Source organism: Chelonia mydas, chromosome 1 (assembly GCF_015237465.2).
Source record: "Chelonia mydas isolate rCheMyd1 chromosome 1, rCheMyd1.pri.v2, whole genome shotgun sequence".
Lineage (NCBI taxonomy): Eukaryota > Metazoa > Chordata > Testudines > Cheloniidae > Chelonia > Chelonia mydas.
The window spans coordinates 49,280,169-49,301,506 of NC_057849.1; the positions used below are offsets into that span (position 1 = coordinate 49,280,169).

General features: G+C 40.1%; 1 protein-coding gene across 1 annotated transcript; it reads left to right on the forward strand.

Moving 5' to 3' along the window:
• The first annotated feature begins 2,542 nt into the window (after positions 1-2,542).
• RFC3 (replication factor C subunit 3) lies at positions 2,543-20,305 on the forward strand. The gene is made up of 9 exons (XM_007070910.4): positions 2,543-3,061; positions 5,833-5,970; positions 8,018-8,085; positions 11,110-11,207; positions 12,614-12,795; positions 13,183-13,319; positions 13,433-13,531; positions 16,903-16,972; positions 19,984-20,305. Exons 1-9 carry the CDS (start codon positions 2,975-2,977, stop codon positions 20,173-20,175), a joined length of 1,071 nt encoding a protein of 356 aa, XP_007070972.2. The 5' UTR covers positions 2,543-2,974; the 3' UTR covers positions 20,176-20,305.
• The last annotated feature ends 1,033 nt before the right edge of the window (positions 20,306-21,338 follow it).

Below are 21,338 nucleotides of genomic sequence, written 5' to 3' on the forward strand. Positions count from 1 at the left end.
GCTTCAGTAGCCTCTGGGAGATAAGAGTCCAATTCTGGGAGACTCCTGGTCAAACCAGGAGGGTTGGTAACCCTAGTTATTTACAAGGCCATTTATGAGTTCATTCTTTGTCCATTGTTAACCTCTAATTCCTTACTTCTCCTTGCATTGTTTATCCAAGGTCTACAACTTCAAGCATATGCTTAACTGCTTTGCAAAAGAAGGATGGACTTTGTAATAGGGTCCTCAGTGGGCCAAGGGGCCAGTGGTTAGTGTCCACTTAGTTATGAGGCAGTGATAGGGGAGCCTGGGTCCACCCACTTCACTGGGCTCCAAGCCAGGACCCTTGGAGGGTCAGCGGTGTTTGGCCTAGGGGTGGGCTCTGAGCTACCTTCCCTGGGTCACTTCCTACCACTGCTTTTCTCCCCCCACTTCTGGTCACAGATAAAGAAAAAGGAAACCAAACTGTCAGCCACTGAGCTCTGCATATATTTCTGTTCCTTCAGGGACTCTTCTCTAGCCTCTTCTGACAGGAGCCTTTCAGGATAGGTCTGCACTCCTCCCCACCCTCCTCCTTCTGCTCAGGGCTGCTTGCTTCCTTTTCAACCCTGTGTCCAGTTGAGCATGCTCTGCAGGGTTGGAGGGATGGGGCTGGCTGGCCCAGTATAGTCCTTTAACCCCTTCCACTCCAGTGTGGGGTTTGTGTAACCCATCACAGACTTAAGCACATGCTTAAAATTAAGTACATTATTAAGTGTTTTGCTGAATCAGGGTATGAATGCCACCATCTTCTTCTTAGGAAAGACTTTAATATAGTCCTAAAGAAATCTGATAATGATCTGATCCCGCAAGGTGCTGAGAGCTGCTGAATCTCCTCAGTTCTCCTTGATTTCAGTGGTCATCAAGCGCACACAGCACCTCCCACATAGGACACATTATCTCCCAGGATTGAGCCCTAGATACTTAAGACTAACCTCATTCATAAAGGTTTTGTTTTCATTAGTACTTTCTGAAGCCTGCGGAATCTGTCAAAGCAGTTGTTAGCTGACATGAGTTAACAAAAAACAGTATCTTTGCGCTGGGAAAAGTGAATAGATTTGTGACAACACTAACTGGCATTTCCGATGAGGAATTATTACAGAATCTGCAATTATAAATCTGCCATGGCACTGACAGATGCAAGAGAAATGGCACATCACTTAGAAATTATTAAAAAGTCAGGTAACTGATCAAAGGGCTCTGAAAGAGCTTTAAGAGATCACTCATAAATACTGCTGTTCAAGAAAAGCGCATAAGCAAAACAAAAATGCAAAGCCAAATCATAATGGAACTTGGTAAAAAAGCAGCAGGTAGTGATGTATGATAGTGCCCACATGTGAGAATAACTGCTGAACCAAAATGCAAACCTGGCACAAAATAGGTTACTTTGTAGCACTGTGCATAGCTAAAGGGACTGAAGAGTGAAGCACTGTACAGGATACTGATGCATCTGTCTCCACAAGCTCAGACTTGCGTAGAGACAATGCAGAAAAGCAGTGCAGGGTGAATTTTCTAATTCATAACAAACTATGCAACTAAAACAGATTCTAGAATAAATATGATAGACGTAACTATTTTAGATGGATAAAACTATATTACTGACCAATCCAAACAATCCCTGCCCCCACTTAATTTAGATAGCCTTGGAGGAACACTTAAATAACTAAGGTAGTGATTTAGGTGGTTGTGTAGATTGCAGCACTTTGAAGATGTGATGTACTCGATAAGTGGGCCAGGTAATATTGGTCTGGTCTAATAAAAGATATTAGCTCATCCACCTTGTCTCTCTCATATCCTGGAACAGACACAGCTACAACTACACTGCATACAACTAATGAGAATAACAGTCACATATGAAATTGTGAAGCAGTTCAAAACCACAGGAAAGTACTTAATTCCAAAGATGGTGGGTGCACAAGTATTCTCAGTACTTGGTGCTTCAAGTGGATTTTGTGCTCTTAATTTTTCCAGCACAAAACAAATAAAGTATATAATGCACAGAAAATGGGGATGATTTTTTAAAATAGTGTTACATGGGAATGACTTGAATTTACCCAGAGATGGAAATCAATTGTGAATAATGGTAAGAGATTCATTGACCACTTTATGGATGAGTGAGAACATTTCCTGATACCGGCATAGTGCTAGATCCAGGTGGAGCTGCTGTGGGCCATCAGGCTGTGGTACTGGGGCAGGGCACTGGTTTGCAGGGGTTTTGCAGTTGTGATGAGGAGGCACTGTTTTGAAGCTGCAGCATGTTGTGCAGCGTGCCATGCTGTGGTGTTGCGATATCACAGAACTGGGATGTTGTGCTGAAGCGCTGCAATCTGTCACGTTGTGGGGCAACAGGGTGTTGGGCATTAGGTGTGCTAGGTGTTAGGAGGCACAGCGTTGCACAGTGGTCAGGGGGCTGAGATGAGATGCCACGGCACTGGCACACTATGCCAAGGCGAGTGTCACAGAGTGGCGCTGTAGACAATGGTGCTGCGTTGCAGAGGGCGGGACAAGGCCCAGGCGGCAGGCAGGCTGGGCGGCGGGAGGCACCGGCCGCAGGCCGCCAGGCTGCTGCGGTGGCTCAGGGCGTTGCGCTCTCGCGGGACTAGGACACTGGCCGGGGGGGGGTCACGGTGCTGTGAGATGCCCGGCGGCGGCGGGGGGGCTTGTTCTGCGCTGTGGTGCGGGGTACCCCTGAGGGAAAGGCCGCGCCCTGGGCACGGAGCGATCTGCCCCTCCCCAGCCTCGGCGGGGCGGTTCCGAGCCCCCGGCGCCTTCGCTCTCCTCCCCGACCCCGCCCTCGCGGCCTGCCTGGGCGCGTTCCGTCGGCTCCGCATGTTGGTTAGGTCTGTCCCGAGGCGGCCGCCGTAGTGGGGCGGCTGTTCTCGGCGGGGCTTGAGGGGAGCGGGAGAGCCGGGGCGGCGCGCGCTTTTCAACTCGGCTCTGCCTGGGCCTCGCAGCGATGAGTCTCTGGGCGGACAAGTACCGGCCCTGCGCCCTCGGCAGGGTGGATTATCACCGCGAGCAGGCGGCCCAGCTCCGCAACCTGGTGAGGGACCCGCCCCCCCGCCCCCCTCACCTCCGGGCCGCGCGGGGGGAGCCCCTGCGACCCTCCTCTGGAAACCCCTCCTCAGGACCGCGGCCCATCTGCTACCCCTCCCCCGCTGGTACTCTCCCATCCGCGAGGACCACTGCCTCCCTGCTAGCCCCGTCTCCCTCTGGGACCCCCCTCCCCAAATCTCTCAGCATAGCACGGGAACCGCCCCCAGCCCCCGGGGCAGCAGGGGGCGCGCTCTTTAAACCAACACACGCCCCTCGGTAGCCGTGTTAGGCGTCTCCTGGGGCTGGGCCAGGCGCCTCTGCTTTACTGGTGAGAGGCTGCTGTCCCCTAAGTGCTGGCTTAGAGTCTGATGCTGTTCCCAGTCACGCACCGCTGCCAACAGAGCAGACTCTGCCCTCTAGTTATTGGTGCTGAGTTCCTGCTTGCTTTGCTTAGGGAGGCGAATAAGGAGATGAAGTTTTGCAAACTCTCTTTGTGCATGTGACTTTGTTTTATTAAAGCAAGGGGTAAGAGCTACAGTTTGTGTTACGTTTCAGAGTAGCAGCCGTGTCAGTCTGTATTCGCAAAAAGAAAAGGAGTACTTGTGGCACTTTAGAGACTAACCAATTTATTTGAGCATAAGTTTTCGTGAGCTACAGCTCACTTCATCGGAACTTTGTGTTACATCTGTCTCAGGCAGCAGGATGTTGACATCAGACTCGCCTGCCCTTCACTACTGCATATTTACCTCTGTTACAATACAAATAACAATAAATGTGTTAGTCTCTAAGGTGCCACAAGTACTCCTCTGTTTTTTTGCTAATACAAAATGAAAAGTGCAATATCTGAATAAAGATAAGTCTGGTTGGGAACAAACTGTGCACTATAATACAGTCACCCTATTGCAAATGTATATCCCAATATGAAAACTGATAATGAGGAAATCATTTGCTAACAGTCCAAATAGTACTTTCCTGGCTCTCACTATGACCATTTAATCCCTGCCACAAACAATAAACAGAACTCTTTTAATCTTCAGTGTGCTTTACAAACAATTAATTGTAACAGCTTTAAAATGACACCTGTTTGACCCAGGATGGCACCTTGGTGTGGTGTCTTCACGGCAGTGTTAGCTCAAGGTACAACTGAAGTTTTGCCCAACTTTCTTTCTACACACATATCTCTAGCTTGAGTTCTAACTGGCTTGTCTGATGTGGGTGGGATGGGATGGGGATGGGTGTTTGTTGTTCCTGTGCTTTAGAGGTGCAGTGGGGATGAGCAGTGAGTTACAACTCATCAGATGTTTATCCAATGAAGCTGCTAATCCAGTCACCATTTTGCTGATCAAATTGCTCTGGGTGTTTCAATGTTGTTTCACTGTGTCGTCATTCTCAGGCTTGGTCTGCACTTAAGTTACGTCAGCATAGGTACATTGGTCTGAGATAGGGAAAAAATACCCATACCCTGACAAACATAGCTATGCCAACAAAACCTCCAGTTTAGCTATGTTGATGGAAGAGGGGTTTGTCAACATACATAACATTGTTCATGGAGGTGATGTTCCTACACTGACCTACTCCTGTAGGTGTAGGCTGCATCTACAGCACGGGGCTGTGTTGGCATACCTATGCTGACATAGGCTCTGTAGTACTGTAGACATACCCTCACTTGAGTTAGGCTAGCAACTCATATGGACTAACTCAAACTAACTTGCAGTGAAGACAAGCCCTGATGTGTAGGGGAAAAAAACATTTCTCTTCTTTAGAATGCACTCCATGCAAAGGTTCGCAAGCATTTTACATGTGTTATTGAATTAAGCCTCACACCATCACTGTTACCATTAAGCAGATGGGGGAGGAAAAAGGCACAAAGAGATTTATTAGTATGATTTTCAGAAATGCAGAGCACCCACATCATCCATTGACATCTACGGAAGCTCTTGGTGTCTAGCACTTCTGAAACCATCAGATCATAAATGACTTGGTCAAGGTCACAGGGATTAAGGTCAAAGATGGGAATAAAACCCATGGATACAAAACTGAATGCATGTTCAAGCCCCCAGATGTCCTGAGTCTTATCCAGATTGTCTAACAACTAGATTCACTCTTTGCATTCTGTGCTTGGTATATCTAACTAAAACTAACTTTGAAGGTAGATATTAGTGAAATATATTTTTTAAACTGGCTACTGGCGCTCTCAGAAACAAAAACTGGTTTTGTCGTTGTAAAGAGACACTCAACTTAAAAATTATGCTTTTGTTTGAATATCTTTATATTGTTACAAGTAATACTCATAGTATATTGTAGCTGAAAGAGAGCAGAGACATAGTTTTCTCTATTAGTTTATTTTGTGGATAATTTTGCTGTTTCCCTGTGTCAGTCTGTTTCCCATTTGTGAGAGCTTTTCACTTAGCAACAAGCATGACAGAAACATTTTTTTAAAAAGATGAAAGTGATTGTGTAACCACAAAAATTGGCAGGAGTCTCAGGAGCTAATATAACACCTGAAAGTACTTCAAACTCTTTCTCAAAAAAACCAAAACAAAACATCATTTTTAATTTTCAGAGGCACACAGCATATATGATGGAAGTGTACCTGGAAGAAAGAAATTCAAGGAGCCACTAATTCTGGGTTATATTTTAAACTGAAGTACTGTAGAATTGTATATGAAAAATTATTTAATAGTAATGTTGTAAGCAAAGTCCTCATCTGATGCAGTTTGTTAATTTCCTAACATAGGGGAAACATTACTATAATTAGCTTTATTGCACTGTTTGCAGGTTCAGTGTGGTGACTTCCCTCATCTGTTAGTGTATGGACCATCTGGAGCTGGAAAAAAGACCAGGATAATGTGTTTGTTAAGGGAGCTGTATGGTGCAGGAGTGGAGAAACTGAGAATTGAACATCAGAGCATAACAGTAAGACATTTATCATGTGCATTTTTTAAAGAAAGTAATTGTGTATATATACATCCTCTTTTTTATATACTAGCATGCTGAGTATGTATTCCTATAGAGAAGTCCACAATAGCAAAAAGAAAGTCAGTAAAATTCAAAAATGTTCATATTTCTTCACCTCGGTAGAAAGTTCAAGCTCACTTATAAAATTGGTCACTTGAACATTTTCCTCTGACCAAGTGAATTTTAGTTTGTCAGTCTCCCTCACACTTGTACTTTGTGGCCAGGCTGCACTGCAGGATATGTCCTTAGCATTAAGTACTGAGGACCAGATTCTGAGGTTGATTTCTTTCATATTGCTTCTATTGGCATTACTTTGAATGTACTCATGTATTTGAGATCAGAATTGGGCCCAGCGCTTGAATTTTTGCTTCATGTTAACTCAAATTTAAACTAACTTTCAATTGATAGAATTCAGTTCATCTATGTTGTGGCCCTTACTTATAAACCATTAATGTTATCTTTCTCCCATTTATGTTTGTGATAATTTGTTATCTAATCATTCCCATAGTGACAGTTTCAACAGGAGAAGAGATTTGTTTCAGTAATTAGCTGCCCGGGGAACAAGGCAGCCACTTGAAATCTATTGTTTAAGATGCTGTGTTATCAATTAAAAGCCCTTATTGGGAAAGGGTTTTAAGGGGTGACTGGATCAGTCTAAGTACTTACTTGGGAAACAGATATTTGATAGTAAAGATCTTGTTAATCTAGCAGACAAACGTGTAACAAGATCCATTGGCTGGAAATTGAAGCTAGAAAAGTTCAGACTAGAAGTAAGGCACAAATGTTTAACAATGAGGGTAATTCATCATGGGAACAACTTGCCAACGGTTGTTGTGGATTCTTCACTACTGGCAAATTTTAAATCAAGAGTGAACTCTAGAGCATGTCTTTTAGAAAAACATTCAAACAGGAATTAATTCAGAGACTATGGCCTGTGTTATACAGAAGGTCAGACTAGATGATCACAGTCGTCTTGACTACATAATAATGAATGTATGAATCAGCAAAATCGTCAGAGGAACACTAAAATTTCATAGTATGGTCAATAGAATTTCTCCCGTTATTACTTTTTAATTCCTTCAGCAGTGGTCTGAATATCATATTTGATATGGTAGGTAGAGCATTATCACTGATTCTAACATCTTATTACAAGGTAGTTTTTCTTTTTCATTGCTATTACTTAAAGGAAATAATTTAGTAACGATTGCACCTGTAGTATCCTTGCTTGACTAGTCATTTCCTTCTGTGTTAGAACAGGCATATGACAGTGGAAACAAACTAGTAGAATGTTCTGGGTATTGGTGTGAGGATAGGCACATCAACTGTACTACTTTCTTGTGACTCAGCTAGAAAAGAGAAACAGATTATGATGTTTATAGGGAAAAAAACCCCATCTAATTAGTCCTAGAAAAATCTTCTGATAAGTCACTTGAATTGGAGGAGATTCATTGTCACCATAATAGGAAGAAATACACTTAAACACTGTTCTGTACATAGTGAGAACATATCCTGTTAGTGGTAGAAATATACCAGTTTGGATCCAAATTCAGAGGCAACATAAATGTTCTTATAAATTACATCAATAACAGATTTGTAATTACATACTGTGATAAAGGGACTTCCTCCCATGTCCCTCCACTTCCCTCCAAAAAATCATTGAGAGGAAGCCTTCCTGATGTCTGCAAACTATTTCTTTAAAATGATTGTTTGAAAGAGACAGCACATTATCATGTCCAGAATCTCTATTAATTCTGATAGTAGATCAACTCTTGTAGTAAACAGCCATCGTTCTCTTTTTAGAGGTTTAACCACATCCCAATACTCCTGACCTCCACTCACATGGGGAGAAAGATGTACGAACCTAACCCCAAATCCAGGTCTTTTGCCATAATGCTGCTGTCAAGCTACCAGATCTGCCAATTATAATTCTTCAAATCCAAAAATTGACTTTTTTTAATATTAAAATAAGATGCTTTGAAATCTAACTTTTTTATTTTCTACACAGACACCCTCTAAAAAGAAAATTGAAATTAGCACCATTGCAAGCAATTATCATCTTGAAGTTAATCCAAGGTAAGTTCATAATAAAAAGGATATTTAATTTGGATATTGTACTTGAATGACCACATTTTCAAAAAGCCTTGACTTCTAAGGATTCAACCTCTTAATCAAGCAAGTAGTTTGTTTAAAGAAAAACTTTTGTTTGCAGGTTTAGGCCCTAAATATGCAGACCAGGTTTTTGAAATACATGATTTTGGATGATGAAAAACTTGGATTTCCTAAGTTAATCGAGTAGTTTGCTGTCTTACCAGCAGATTGTGTATACAAATGTGAGTGTTGGGTCTTACAGATAGGTGGATCTGCAAATTCAGAGGTCAAGTTAAGACAATTTTGAAAACATGTTTCTGGTCTAAAATACGGAGAATTTTAGTGTTTCTCTGACGATATTGCTGATTCATAGATTCATGATTATATAGTCAGAAGGAGGATTGTGATCATCTAGTCTGAACTCCTGTATAACACAGGCCACAGGACTTCTGATCAAATAAGTTGACTTTCTCCTAATGTTTTAGAAACTACTTGTAGATATACAGAATTTAAATATTCTACTCCAAATGCAAATATCCTAAAATGTAGACTACCTATTAAATGTATACAATACCAGTGCCTACTTTAGTGTTTTTTGGTTAGTATCAATGTTGTTTACCATTGTGCTTTATTGATCGGAGCTAACACCTAACAGTTTGAATAATTACGTCTTGAATTGGCCATCTGTATCTTTCTATGTGTATGTTACTGAACAAACAGCATATAAATCTGTGTTCTGCTAATGTTCATGAATGTCAGTATCAGTACAGCCTATAGAATTCTGATTGAATTATCACTCCATGTTCAGGGAAGTAGTCTGGTACATTTAAGTAATATGGAGCACAGTAAAAGGTCAACAGAGAGAAAATGAACTTAAAGAAAGGGGGTGGAAACATGCAGGTGTTAAATCTATTATAAACATTTGTTAAACAAGGCAGTTTTATTTCCTCCAAACTGTTATACAGATTTCATCTGTGACACTCAGGGCATTGCCTGCTGGTTACTTAACTTGCCATGGGCAGATGCTCTTAAATGGAGTCTCCTGGATTGAGAAGGAGAAAACAGTACATACACTTAAATTATAACTCTGCTTTGCCTAACCATCTTCGCACTGAAATGTCAGAAACAGTAAATAACATCAAGCTTAGCCTACCCCTTCACCCATGAAATTATTAACCAGACACTTCATTATAGCAGAGAGGTACCTGTATTAAAATAATTGTAGCTTAATCACTAAGAACCTTAGAAAACTGAATCATAAGTTAAATTTTGTATTCCTGCACTAAATTTTCTATATGAGATATTGATGAAGCCTACTGGTACTAAACCTGTTAGAACATAAGATTTTTCTCATTGAAAGTGCCTTTTGTCCTGAATACTCTTAAAAGAGCTAAAGAACCTTGAGACAACAGATCATTCCATCAGCTGTCAAATCACTGATATATCTATGATGACATACATCATTTCAAGGAGTAGCAATTCTATCATCTTAAAACCACACTTAAATGCCAAATCATGCAAATTAAGATATCGTATGGAGTCATATTTGATTCATAACTTGCATATTATGTGATGAAAAACTTCCATTGTGAAATTTGGATGTCCTCAGTTCCAAAGCAAAAGCTAGTTTTAAAATGAATATCACTTTTTTTATTGGTTGTAGCCACAGAGGTATGCTTTTTAAATGTATTGCATTTGTGAGTCACTGAAAGTGTATGGCACTGGGAAGCCTCTGTACTTCATCTTGCTTAGTCTTGATATCGGTTCTGTCACTTGTTGTTCGGCACTGATGTAGGGAATCCATACGTTCTTTGAACTTATCACTAAATGTTGTATGGCATTTGGATCAACTGCTCAGTTATGGGGTCAGAAGGATCTAAAAAGTCATTGCAGAGAATGCATGGTTTTCTTTTGTAAGCACACTAAGTTTTTTGGTTTTGGGGGAAAGTTGGCTTCAGTCCTATACCTGAAATAGCCATCCTTGACAATGGTGACACTGATAAACTTCCCATTGCTGGAGAATCCATTTTTCCCCTATACCCTTTTTCCCCTATACCCTATTGTTTTGTGAGTCTCCCCTCTCTTTGTAATGACACCCCTGGAGGGTACATCTCCAGGGGGTGAATGAACTTGGGACCTTTGAATCTAAAAGCATCCAGTAGCTTGAAGCCAGTAGCAGAATCATAAGCTCCTATTGGTGGTGTAGCAGCTAGATGAGTACAGAGAGCCACACTCTTAGTGTGGGTCACACTGAAATAATTTAGAAAATAAACATGCCCACATTTTCTGCTATAAGAGACAAATCATCACATAGGGGAAAAAGAGAAGGGGCTACCTTCTTATAACAATTTCAGATAAAAAGAGAACAAGCAATGTTGGGGGCTGAGTAGGCGTACTTCAGAAACTTTCAAGCTGACACTAAACCTGCAGTTTCTTTTGAACAAGATCTCCACTTATGAAATCTCTAGCCCTTTCCATGGCCACATGATGTTCATAATGCTGGAATCAGTGTTTGTGTTTAGTGAAAGCCATGTGTACAACTGGCTGATTTAGCATTTTTGCCAAAGACAAAATGGCCTTTTAGAAAGCTGAGAAACAAGAAATACTGGATTTATATGCCTAAATTGCTGGTAAGAAGAGATGTTAAAAGCGGATTTCTCATACCATTACATTAAAATCATGCAGGCACAAACATCATTTGTTGCAGTTACTAACTGGTCTCCCTCCCCACATATGTATAAAATGCAAGTCTATGTAGGGTATGAGTTTCAAAATGTTAGGACAATAGCTTGTCAATAGCCACTTAATGTACAGATTAAAGATTAAATGAATTCTAAATTCAGTCCATCTTGTGTTCTTTCTTTCTTTAAAAAGCTACATTTTGGGCTTTTTTTAAAAAAACAAACTGCCTGAGTCGCTACTTAAAAGAATGTACTGTAGATATGGTGTGGGCATTTTTAAAAGAAATAAGTGTTCTAACAAAATCAATTATCTGAACTCTTTGTACAGTGATGCAGGAAACAGTGACCGTGTGGTAATTCAGGAGCTATTGAAGACAGTAGCACAATCCCAACAACTTGAGACAAGTACTCAAAGAGATTTTAAAGGTTAGTAAAACAAGTTAAATGTGGGCCAAAACTTTGGAGGAGAAAAGTTCTGTGACTGTTTTGACCAGGTCTGAAGATGTACTTGAGAAGTAAACATGTCTCTCTTCCACCTTGTATCTTCATCAATTGCCTCAGACATTTCTCTCTTTATGGCATTGGTTTGTATTTGACAGTGAAGTGTAGTTCTGTGATTGTAGCAAAAGATGTTGATGTCACAGATATGCAGCTCTTGATTTGCTTATTGTTACTGTGAGCTACATATCAGCCTTCCCAAAACTTGGTCACCTTTCATGCTTCTTTGTCAGAGAGTGGTGGCCATTATGGATGTATGTGTGATGGTTGATAGACAGCCCATCAGTAGCAGCCTATTTCATGTGGCATTGGTAGCAAAGGGAAATGAAGTAGGACTGAGTGTCCTTCATATATATTTGTCCCTTTCAGTTTCTTTATGCTGTCCTACTATGTATGAAGTGTTCAGTGCAGAAATACTTCATACGTGGAAGAACTACAGAGGGAAAGTGGCTGCTAATCTAAAAGATACCCATTTTCCTCTTCACTGTTTCCAAATATAAATTGCTACAGCTGCTTTCCTCGCAAAAACCAAGAAACCCCACAACCAGATAAATGCAAAAAGAAAAATGAGACTAACCCAAGAAAGATGAGAGAATAGAGTAGAAATCATGTACTAGTGGACCTACCTTTGATATGCCATGCCATACCATTTTCTTCACCGTTCTCAGGGAAACATTAAATTTGAGCTATTACCAAATTTTACCAATCTGCTACAATCCAGTAAAATATGCCCACTAACTACTTTGAAACATCTTTGGATAAACATGGAGAGCAATGTGCATGGAAGGGCCTCCTACGTTCAACACAAGGGGTTTTCTACCTCCCACACTCATTAAAATTAAAGTATGAGTTTGTAATCAAAGGAGTGTACTGATAAACTATTTGCTTTAATACTTCCTTACACCATAGGTTCTCAGAAAATTCAGCTGCAACCCTTTCTTAAAATTCTTGGGAAAACAAGCTCGCTACTGTATTAGCCATAGTATAAACAGTACAGTGACTCTCTTGGCCTTCAAACCTAATTTGATTATTTGCATCACAGTAGCACTTACAGTCCCTGTCTTGAAGAGAGCAAAATGTAAATAGGCAAGACTGATGAAGAGCAGGGGGTAAACAGATGCAGAAGATGAAATGGCTTGAGCAAGGTATCTCCTCATCTCAGTGACAGTTGAAAATAGAACCCAGGTCTTCTGAGTCCCAGCCCAGTGGTCCATGGGACCACATTGCACCTTGCTTGCTGTGCGCCTTGCTTCATTATCTTTCTAAAATTACTTTTGTTTACTGTGAAACTCTTCTAATAAAGATAATTTAAACTTTTTTTTTCCCTCTGGCAGTGGTGCTGCTGACAGAAGTTGATAAACTTACTAAAGATGCTCAGCATGCGTTGCGAAGAACCATGGAGAAGTACATGGCCACCTGCAGATTGATCTTGTGTTGCAATTCCGTTTCAAAAATCATTGCACCTATTCAAAGCAGATGTCTGGCAGTGCGAGTGCCTGCTCCCAGTATTGAAGATGTAGGTTTGGAAGCAGAAATGAGCCTCCAGTAGAAACTTAATCAGACAAGTTTTTACTGTGTGTATGTAAAGTATATTACAGAAAATGACCCGTCTCTGTAATCCAGGACTTGCCTTTGATCAGTATGCACAGTGTCCATTGACTGGGCAAACTGGAGCTGCTCCCTTATACCTGGCTGACCTTTGCAAGAAAGCAGTGGCTGTTCTAGAGATGCTTAAGCCTGAAAACGGTCTTTGGGTTTTGAACTGTTTCACTAAAGAGAGACAAGATGGATGAGGTAATATCTTGGACCTCATCCACCTTGTCTCTCTAATATCCAGGGACTGACAGCTACAACTACAATACATATGTTAGCTATATCGTCATGGTACCTTTTTCCCATCTAGATCTGTCATGTGTTGTCCAGTGTGTGCAAGAAGGAGGGGCTGACTCTTCCTCAGGATCTGGCTCGGAGGCTAGCAGAAAAGTCTGGTAGGAATCTTCGGAAGGCACTGCTTATGTGTGAGGCTTGCAGAGTCCAGCAGTAAGTCACTGGAGAAACTAATGTAGGTTACTCTTCGTAAAAAAAAAAAAAAAAAAAAACCCACATTCGCTCTAAGCTTGTTACTAAAATATGAGAGATTACTTGTTGTGCAGGTATCCTTTCACTTCAGATCAGGACATCCCTGAGACAGACTGGGAGATATATCTGAGAGAGACTGCAAATGCTATTGTCAGTCAGCAGACTCCCCAGAGGTAGGTGGAGCTATTTGGTTCTGACTGTAAATTATTAGCGTATCAGAGTACTTCTGAGCGTAAGAAGTGTTTTATATTAAATGTTTTGTGGCATTTTAATAGCTTTGTACTGGAATGCCTCTGCTTTGCATCCAAAGGAAATGGGTTTAAAGCCTACGGAGGTGGGTAGATTGGATTTCAGAAACTAATAAAGTTAGCCTCTGTCACAAAGTAAATAAGCAGGACACACAGTTATGATGTGATTGTGCTGAATTTATATATCCATTATAAACACAGACTAGGTACCCTGGAGTTCTGTAGCACTAGTCTGAATTTGGAAGCCAGTTCTGGTCTGTTTTGCTCTAAATGATAAAGTGGTAAACAAGCTAAAAGTTACTTACCTCATGAAATTTAAATCATGACCGAGCTTTGTAGCCAAAACTATATGGAAGTTTTGGGGAAAAGTATTCTGATAATTTGCCCACAGACATATAAGACTTCAAAATTGAGTTAGACAATAAAGTTGTCCTAGTTTCTGGATGTGGTCTCATTTCTTAGTTAAAGTGAAATAAAACACTGTTGCTACTGTGATTGTCTAACATAATTTCTCTGTATTTTCCTTATTCTGTTTTGGATTATTGTGCCAGTGTTTCAAATTGTTCTGACCCTCGCTTGGTCTTATGGTCCATTCAGTTTGTCCTCTGCTTAGTATACGTTAAAATGCCACTACCACCACCAGTCTGAAAACATCTAGTGCTGCCTGATGTCGCTTTGTTTATGAATGTTTTGTCCCTAGTCTCCCTTCAAGTCAATAGATAGTATCATGATGGAGCAAGAAAGCATCTTTACTAGAGCCATTAACACATGCATAAAGTTCTGGAGTGTGCTTTACTTCTTTGGGCTTGTTTTAATTAAGTTGGTGGGTAAAACCCATATTCTACAACTGCAGTGTTGTAGGACAATGACAGTATTTCCACTAACTGCAATATATCCTGGAAGACCTGGTAGCTAAAAGATTTTTTGATCATATACCTGTACTACTATTGTGGATTTGATTCTGATGTGACATTTTAGATGCAGTCACTGATACAGGGTACTCTCCTTTTTCCCTTCTGACTCAATGCCTGTGTAAAGTTATCTAGAAGATTTAAACTTGTACATTGCAATAATGAGCCAGTTCTTTTTCTTTCATCAAGCCATTGTGTGGCGTCAAAGCATTGAAACCATATGAATGGTGGAGGCCATATAGCCTGGGGAATCTGGCACTGATCTATTAAATGGCAGTTTCTAGCATACGGATCTGATTTTTCTGCTGCATTGTCTGTAAAGACCCCAAAATATGTACTACTTCAAATCTGTCATCTCTAAGGCAAGTTTTTCTTTAGACATAAGGAACAAGGATTGTCTTTTGTTGCTGAGAGTTCCAGCATATAATTTTTTACTTTTTTACAAAGTAGAAATGTAACACTTCAGTTACCCTGGCAATTAAATCCATCACCAAATGCAATGCGTCCACAAATTTTCGTATCTTAGTCTTCTTCAGGATGTCTCTAATTCGGGCTGCATCATCCCCTGGCTCACTTTCTGTAGTTGGTACCAAATGAGCGACAGCCAAATGATGATGATTTTTAAACATGATCTTCAGTACTCTGGCTTGCGTAGTAAACTAGCATACATAGTGAAATCCATCAACAACAGACATATTAATGAACCCATCAGCAAGCACAATAACAAAAACTGGTAACTGGCTCCTTTGCGGCTCCCTTTCAGTTGGAGTCATGCAGTTAAAGTTTTTTTTTAAAATAGTATTGACTCACTGGGGATCACGGAAGAAATGAGTTGAATAATGGAATTGTAGATACTTATTTTTGGTTTTGCTGGATCTAGAATAATTTCAATGTGTGTGTGCATGTGCGTCTGTCCTAGTGAGGCAGCATGGTAGATGTGATTTTTAGTTTCTGAACAGCTCTTTGTAACGTTGTACAGTATCAGGTAACAAACTGGCTTGTTCACAGCACTGCTATTTCCAGCTGAAGCTGATGGATGTGGTTGTTCTTTTTCCATAGTACTATGAAACTTCCCTCTTTAGCTGTGAAGAGCAGTAGCATTGGCACTAGTTCTCTGTTGCTCTGGTACATTTATGGTCACTGGAAACAGTTGCCCATTTTTTAAATATATAGTGCTGGCAGAAATAGAATTGCACTATTTTGAAGCCCTAATGGGAGGCATGCTCCCTATGATTCTATTTAAACTCAAGTGCCTAGCCTTCTCCCTGCACCCCATTTAACTTGCCTAAATTAATGAATTCCATTTTATCTGTGTATTTATTTGTTTTTTTTAAAAAATTCACATCGATAAGTTGTTGGAATATAGAGACCAAAGGATAACTTCCTCCAAGCCCTCCCTCAAATCTTTGGCGAAGAATCCTTTTATTTTTGTAGGTGTAATTTTTAAGGAAGAAAGCTCTTGTGTTGTCACTAAGAGTCTGACTCATAAGTTAGATATCGACAGTAATTGGAATGGAGTCACAACTATATTTAAAAAAAACCAACAAAAAACAATTCACAAGGCTGAGAACACACATAAGTGACATAACGGTAAAAATAACAGATGCCAAGGCACTGTAACTGCTGTAAGATCAATTGTCCCTAATACATTTTCTTTGTAAAGGACAAGCTTATTCTGTAATTTCTCTACCTATTCACATTCCTCTTTGCAAATTACCTTCCTTTTGTAATGTAGCTTTTTTTTTTTCTGTGATCTGTATCATTGCTGTATGATCTAGAGATGGGGAAAAAACAGTAATCACCTACAGTAAGTGCTAGCATTTCTGGGTGTCAGGCTTCAGATAAGATGAGACAAAGTGGCTATCAAGAGACAGTTATTGCCAGAGGTGAATTTGGTGGGAATTTATCACTGGCGATTCTTCAGTTATGTGGGCAAGATGACTGAAAGGTGTAAACCAGCAACATAAAAATGAATCCTGATTTCTAATCATTTTGTGGCAACTTCTCATTGAACTTGGACAAAAGTCACACTAAGAGTTTAAAAAAAAAAAAAGTGGGAGGGGGGCTAAGAACAGCTTGTTCTGGAGCCTTGTATCTTCCAGATTCATCCTGAGCATGTCATAACTACTGTCCAAAACTTTTTTATTAACCCCTCCCCACTTCTGAGTTATGTAACATGCATATTGAGACTGACTTTACATCGTGGGAGTACTGCAGATTGATTAATATTAGAGGAAGGCTTCAGGCTAAGGGAACTTAATTATGCTTGGCAGTCCATGTCTGGGGTTTCAATAACATTGTTTAATAACAGAGCAAATGTTTTTTAGAAATATAAAATAGGCTTTGTGGACATTATTGTAACACTTCATGATTTCATTCCAACAGGTTACTTGAAGTTCGTGGACGGCTTTATGAACTCTTAACCCACTGCATTCCTCCTGAGATAATAATGAAGGTAATTTAATTTGTCAGCACTTACTTTGTTCACCTCAACCAGAGCTAGGAGAATCCAAAGTTGGGGCAAAAGGATTAAAATTACATTTTTTAAAAAGAGTTTTCAGGATCTTCAAAGGGACAGCTCAAGTGCTTAAAGTTAAGCATGTGCACAAGTGTTTGCAAGATCAGGGCACAAGATTGTATGCTCCTGAGGGCAGGAAATTTTGTTTTCTTCTTTCTTTTGGAAAATATCTAGCACAAGGCATGGTTCAACTGTAATCTAAATAATTCAACATTAACAATAAGGTCCAGCTTTTACAAGACACAGATCAAATTGTCTGTGAGCCAGAAGTCTTTGCTACTCTATCTAGTTCAAATCCTTTTATTTAACAAATGTTTTTAGTTGCATAATATCTGTGTGCCAAAGCCAGTGACAGCTTGATTGCCTTTGTTAGATTGAATTATCCAAGTTTTGGGGACTGGATAAGTGGGTTTAAAGCTGGACTAATTTAGAATGCTAAGAGTGTCTACTTAGTTTACTAGATAATCTGCATTTTGCTCAGCTGAACACAACAAAAAATACAGGACTCTTCTACTCTACCTGATAATTGCATGCTAGAAGGCATCCCCATGTTTTTTGAATTGCTGGTGGCTGATATGCTATTGATTATGGGGTGTTATTGGGGAAGCTCCATAATTCATAGTGTTCTTGCCACAGCATTTTAGAGGTGGCAGCCACCTGCTCGCAAAAAAGATTGAGGAACACCTACAGGGTCAGCATTGAAACACCTGGACTTGCCCTGGAGGATAGCGTCCCAGCCTGTACGGTACATGGATGGTTGCCTGAAATAGCAAAGGTGAAAGACTGAAATGGGAGACAAGGTGCATTATTTATTGGGAAAAAGGGAGGTAATATCTTATTAAAACAAGATCATTCTTTGAGTACCAACAGTATGCTCAGAGCTGAGAAAACATAGTGGAAGACATAGTCCCTGCTTCCAAAGAGCTTGCAATCTAAAATAGAGGCAGACATTACATCTAAACAGATGTGATACACAGGTTGGGAGTCAACTTCAAGAGTGAGTGCTTTTTTGTAAGTGTAAATGGTATCGAAAGGCCTCATGAAGGAAGTGTGACATTTTAAGAAAGGGACAGTGATTCAAGCATAGAAGTTGCTATGGGAGATGGAAACAAATGGAGCAACCAGGCAGGAGGTGTGGAGTGTAGTCAGCATGAAAGGATATTGGAGGAAATGAGGGCAGAGTTGAGATTAAAGATAATATTGGGAAAATGTAACAACAGCATTAACCTCTATTTATATTGACAAAACACAGCTCTGATTAAATTATGGTAAAATCCTTGACATGTCAACTGACTCGTGTTCCTGACACATTCTGTTCAGTTATGCTTTTCCTTGTCCTTTTTGCCCTATTGTGGGTTGATGCCACTGAGAGCTTCAGTTGTCTTGCTGTGCAAGTGCTCTCTGTCTTAAAGATAAATTCAAATACTTGTTACTAACATGTTTGAAGACACCAATATTTGGCAGTGTCCTTAAGTGCTTAACTAACTTAAACTCTTTGTATGCAGTCCAGTTGTAGCCGTGTTGGTGCTCACTGACCTTGTCTCTTACACTTTTTATTGCATTAGAGCTGCTTCTGCAATAGCTTTATCCCCTTCTTCCTCAAATATAAAATTTTAATATTAAGACCTTTGTCATTTTTGAGGTAAAGTATTGCAGTAGTCTCTCTCATGGATTTGTTTTTTTAAAATAAGTCATTCTGTTGGGATGAGCTTATTTACATCCATTCCTGATTAATGCTATCGAGATTCACTTCCCTTGTCAAATGAAGAATCGTCAAGGCTATACACTTACTTGCAGTTCGCAATGACATTAGTAGGGGTTGTGCACAGTCAGTTTATTAATCTATTGTTGTTAGTGAGGCAGAAATTGTTCAGTTGCACTATTGTGTCACCTGATTTTACAGGATGAGGAATTTATCCTGAGAGAGAAGTTTCTGAAAAGACAATGTTCCACAAGTGTTTATGGAATTCAAAGTTAGTTCTATTGGATAAATGATGTGATAGCTCTTGAAAACTTCTGCTCTGCTGGATCACTGAGTGAGTTCAAAATCATGATGTGACTTGCTCAGCTATTTCTGGGAAAATGATGGTGTTGAATAGCATAGCCAATTGATTTTGGTTACAGTTGTGGTTCAGTATTAAAAATGTTCAAGATCAAACAACCAGGCTCAGGCAATTTATTACCTACAAACAAAACAGTATGATACAGGAAAGAAAGTTAATACACCACCAGTTCTTCTAGGACTTCTCTTCTCGCAGCATGTTCAGGTCAGCTTACAAGGAGGGATAGCTCAGTGGTTTGAGCATTGGCCTGCTAAACCCAAGGTTGTGAGTTCAATCCTTGAGGGGGCTCTTTAGGGATCTGGGTCAAAAATTGGGGATTGGTCCTGCTTTGAGCAGGGGGTTGAACTAGATGACCTCCTGAGGTCCCTTCCAACCCTGATATTCTATGATTCTAAGGCATGTTCCCAAAATACACCCCTTTGCTACCTCTATTTATAATGGGGCTATTCACAAGCTAAAACCCTCTAACATCATCTAAGATTCTACCCATCAGTTTCAACTTGTTTTCTGGTACCACGGCATACCCCTTATTCTTTTTGTTTTGGATACAGCATTTTAGGTACTAATAGGCATGAAGGCACCTCCTGAGCTTGTACCTACGGCAGAGCACTAATGTATCTTGTCTTTGATAGGTTTCCTATTTTCTAATGCCAAAGCTGACTGAATTTAGCTTTGCAAGGTATTGTAGGGTACTTGACTTGGGCGAACAGAATTGTGGGGAGAGCATAATACATTCAGATAACATAATTTCCCAATACCTGCACATATACCATGTGTAATACTAGTGAATATAGTATATGCTATACCTAACAATAGTATCTGTCATGCTACCCTGTTTTTGAAATATTTCATCCTTTTAAAAACTGCCATATTTTTCTCTTCTAGGGCCTTTTGTCGGAACTTCTAAATAATTGTGATGGGCAACTAAAAGGAGAGGTTGCACAGATGGCAGCCTTCTATGAGCACCGACTGCAACTGGGCAGCAAAGTCATTTATCATCTGGAAGCATTTGTGGCAAAGTTTATGGCACTTTATAAGAAGTTTATGGAGGATGGACTAGAAGACATGATGTTCTAAGACATCACTGAACTTAAATAGTATACAATATGTCACAACAGTGACAGTTCTGCTAATAACATAGTCTACGCCTATGAGACTTATGCTGTACAAGCTGTAGGTCAAAGTCAATAAACTCTCATTTACTTCATTGCATTATGATCATTGCATTTGGTAATAATAGCCAAATAAGAGCAGAACTTTGTTTATCCTGAACACTTACGTCTTCAAGGCATCCCAGTCATCTTTAGCTAACTAGAAAGCATGTAAGCTTTCCAGAAAGACAGTTATAGACTTTTGGGGATATCTGGCAAGGTCACATTCTAAGCTCAGCAGTGTTAAGTCTAGCCAGTACCTGGCTTACAGAGAGTAATCCACGTGCTCCATGAAATGAAATTGATTTTTCCAATGTCTAATGATTGTGCATCTATGCACTCTCTAAGAACACCTTCAAAGAACTGTTCTACTCTGAAAATGTACTGTAAAAAGGCTTTGAGGGGATACCATGTATACTGTCCCTTAATAGCTCCCATATGTAGTTTTTGTCAGTTTATAAGTGGCTTTTCTAACTGTCACACCTGCAAAACTTATCCTAGGATCTGAAAATCCAGTTGGATTCTTTCCTTGTGTAATAAAGATGGTGGTGGTTAAACTATGATTCCATTGGGATTGCAGAAATGTAACTGGGAGCATAACTTGGCCTGCAACATCTCTTTTGTTGGTGATATATGAGCCGGAGCTGAAGCCAATTAAAGGATTCATTTTTTATTGCAGTTGGCTTTACATAAGGATGTATGTGAAAAGGCAAGAACCCCGCTAGACTTTCAGGTCCCACACCAAGTTTACAGGGCTGGAAAATTTGATGACGACAGTCAGTGGGAGACAAACAAAAAATCTCACAATGCCATTTCTTCAGTTCTTTTTCAGAGTAGAGGCATGCTTTAAAATGAGTTCTTGCCACTTGTGTTCACTGAAGAACCAATGACAGTTTTGCATAAGAGAGATTTGCTCCAGTGTCCTGGCCAATTCCAACTCCAGCAACTATATTCTGTCTACCTAAAATTCCTCTGGTAGTTGAAGTTGTTCTTCCTCTTCTGAAAGTTTCTGGCACAGAATATCTTTTGCATTTTACTTGAAAGCAGCTGCATTGGAGGAATGCAGTGGAGGAATAATCACAGAAATGT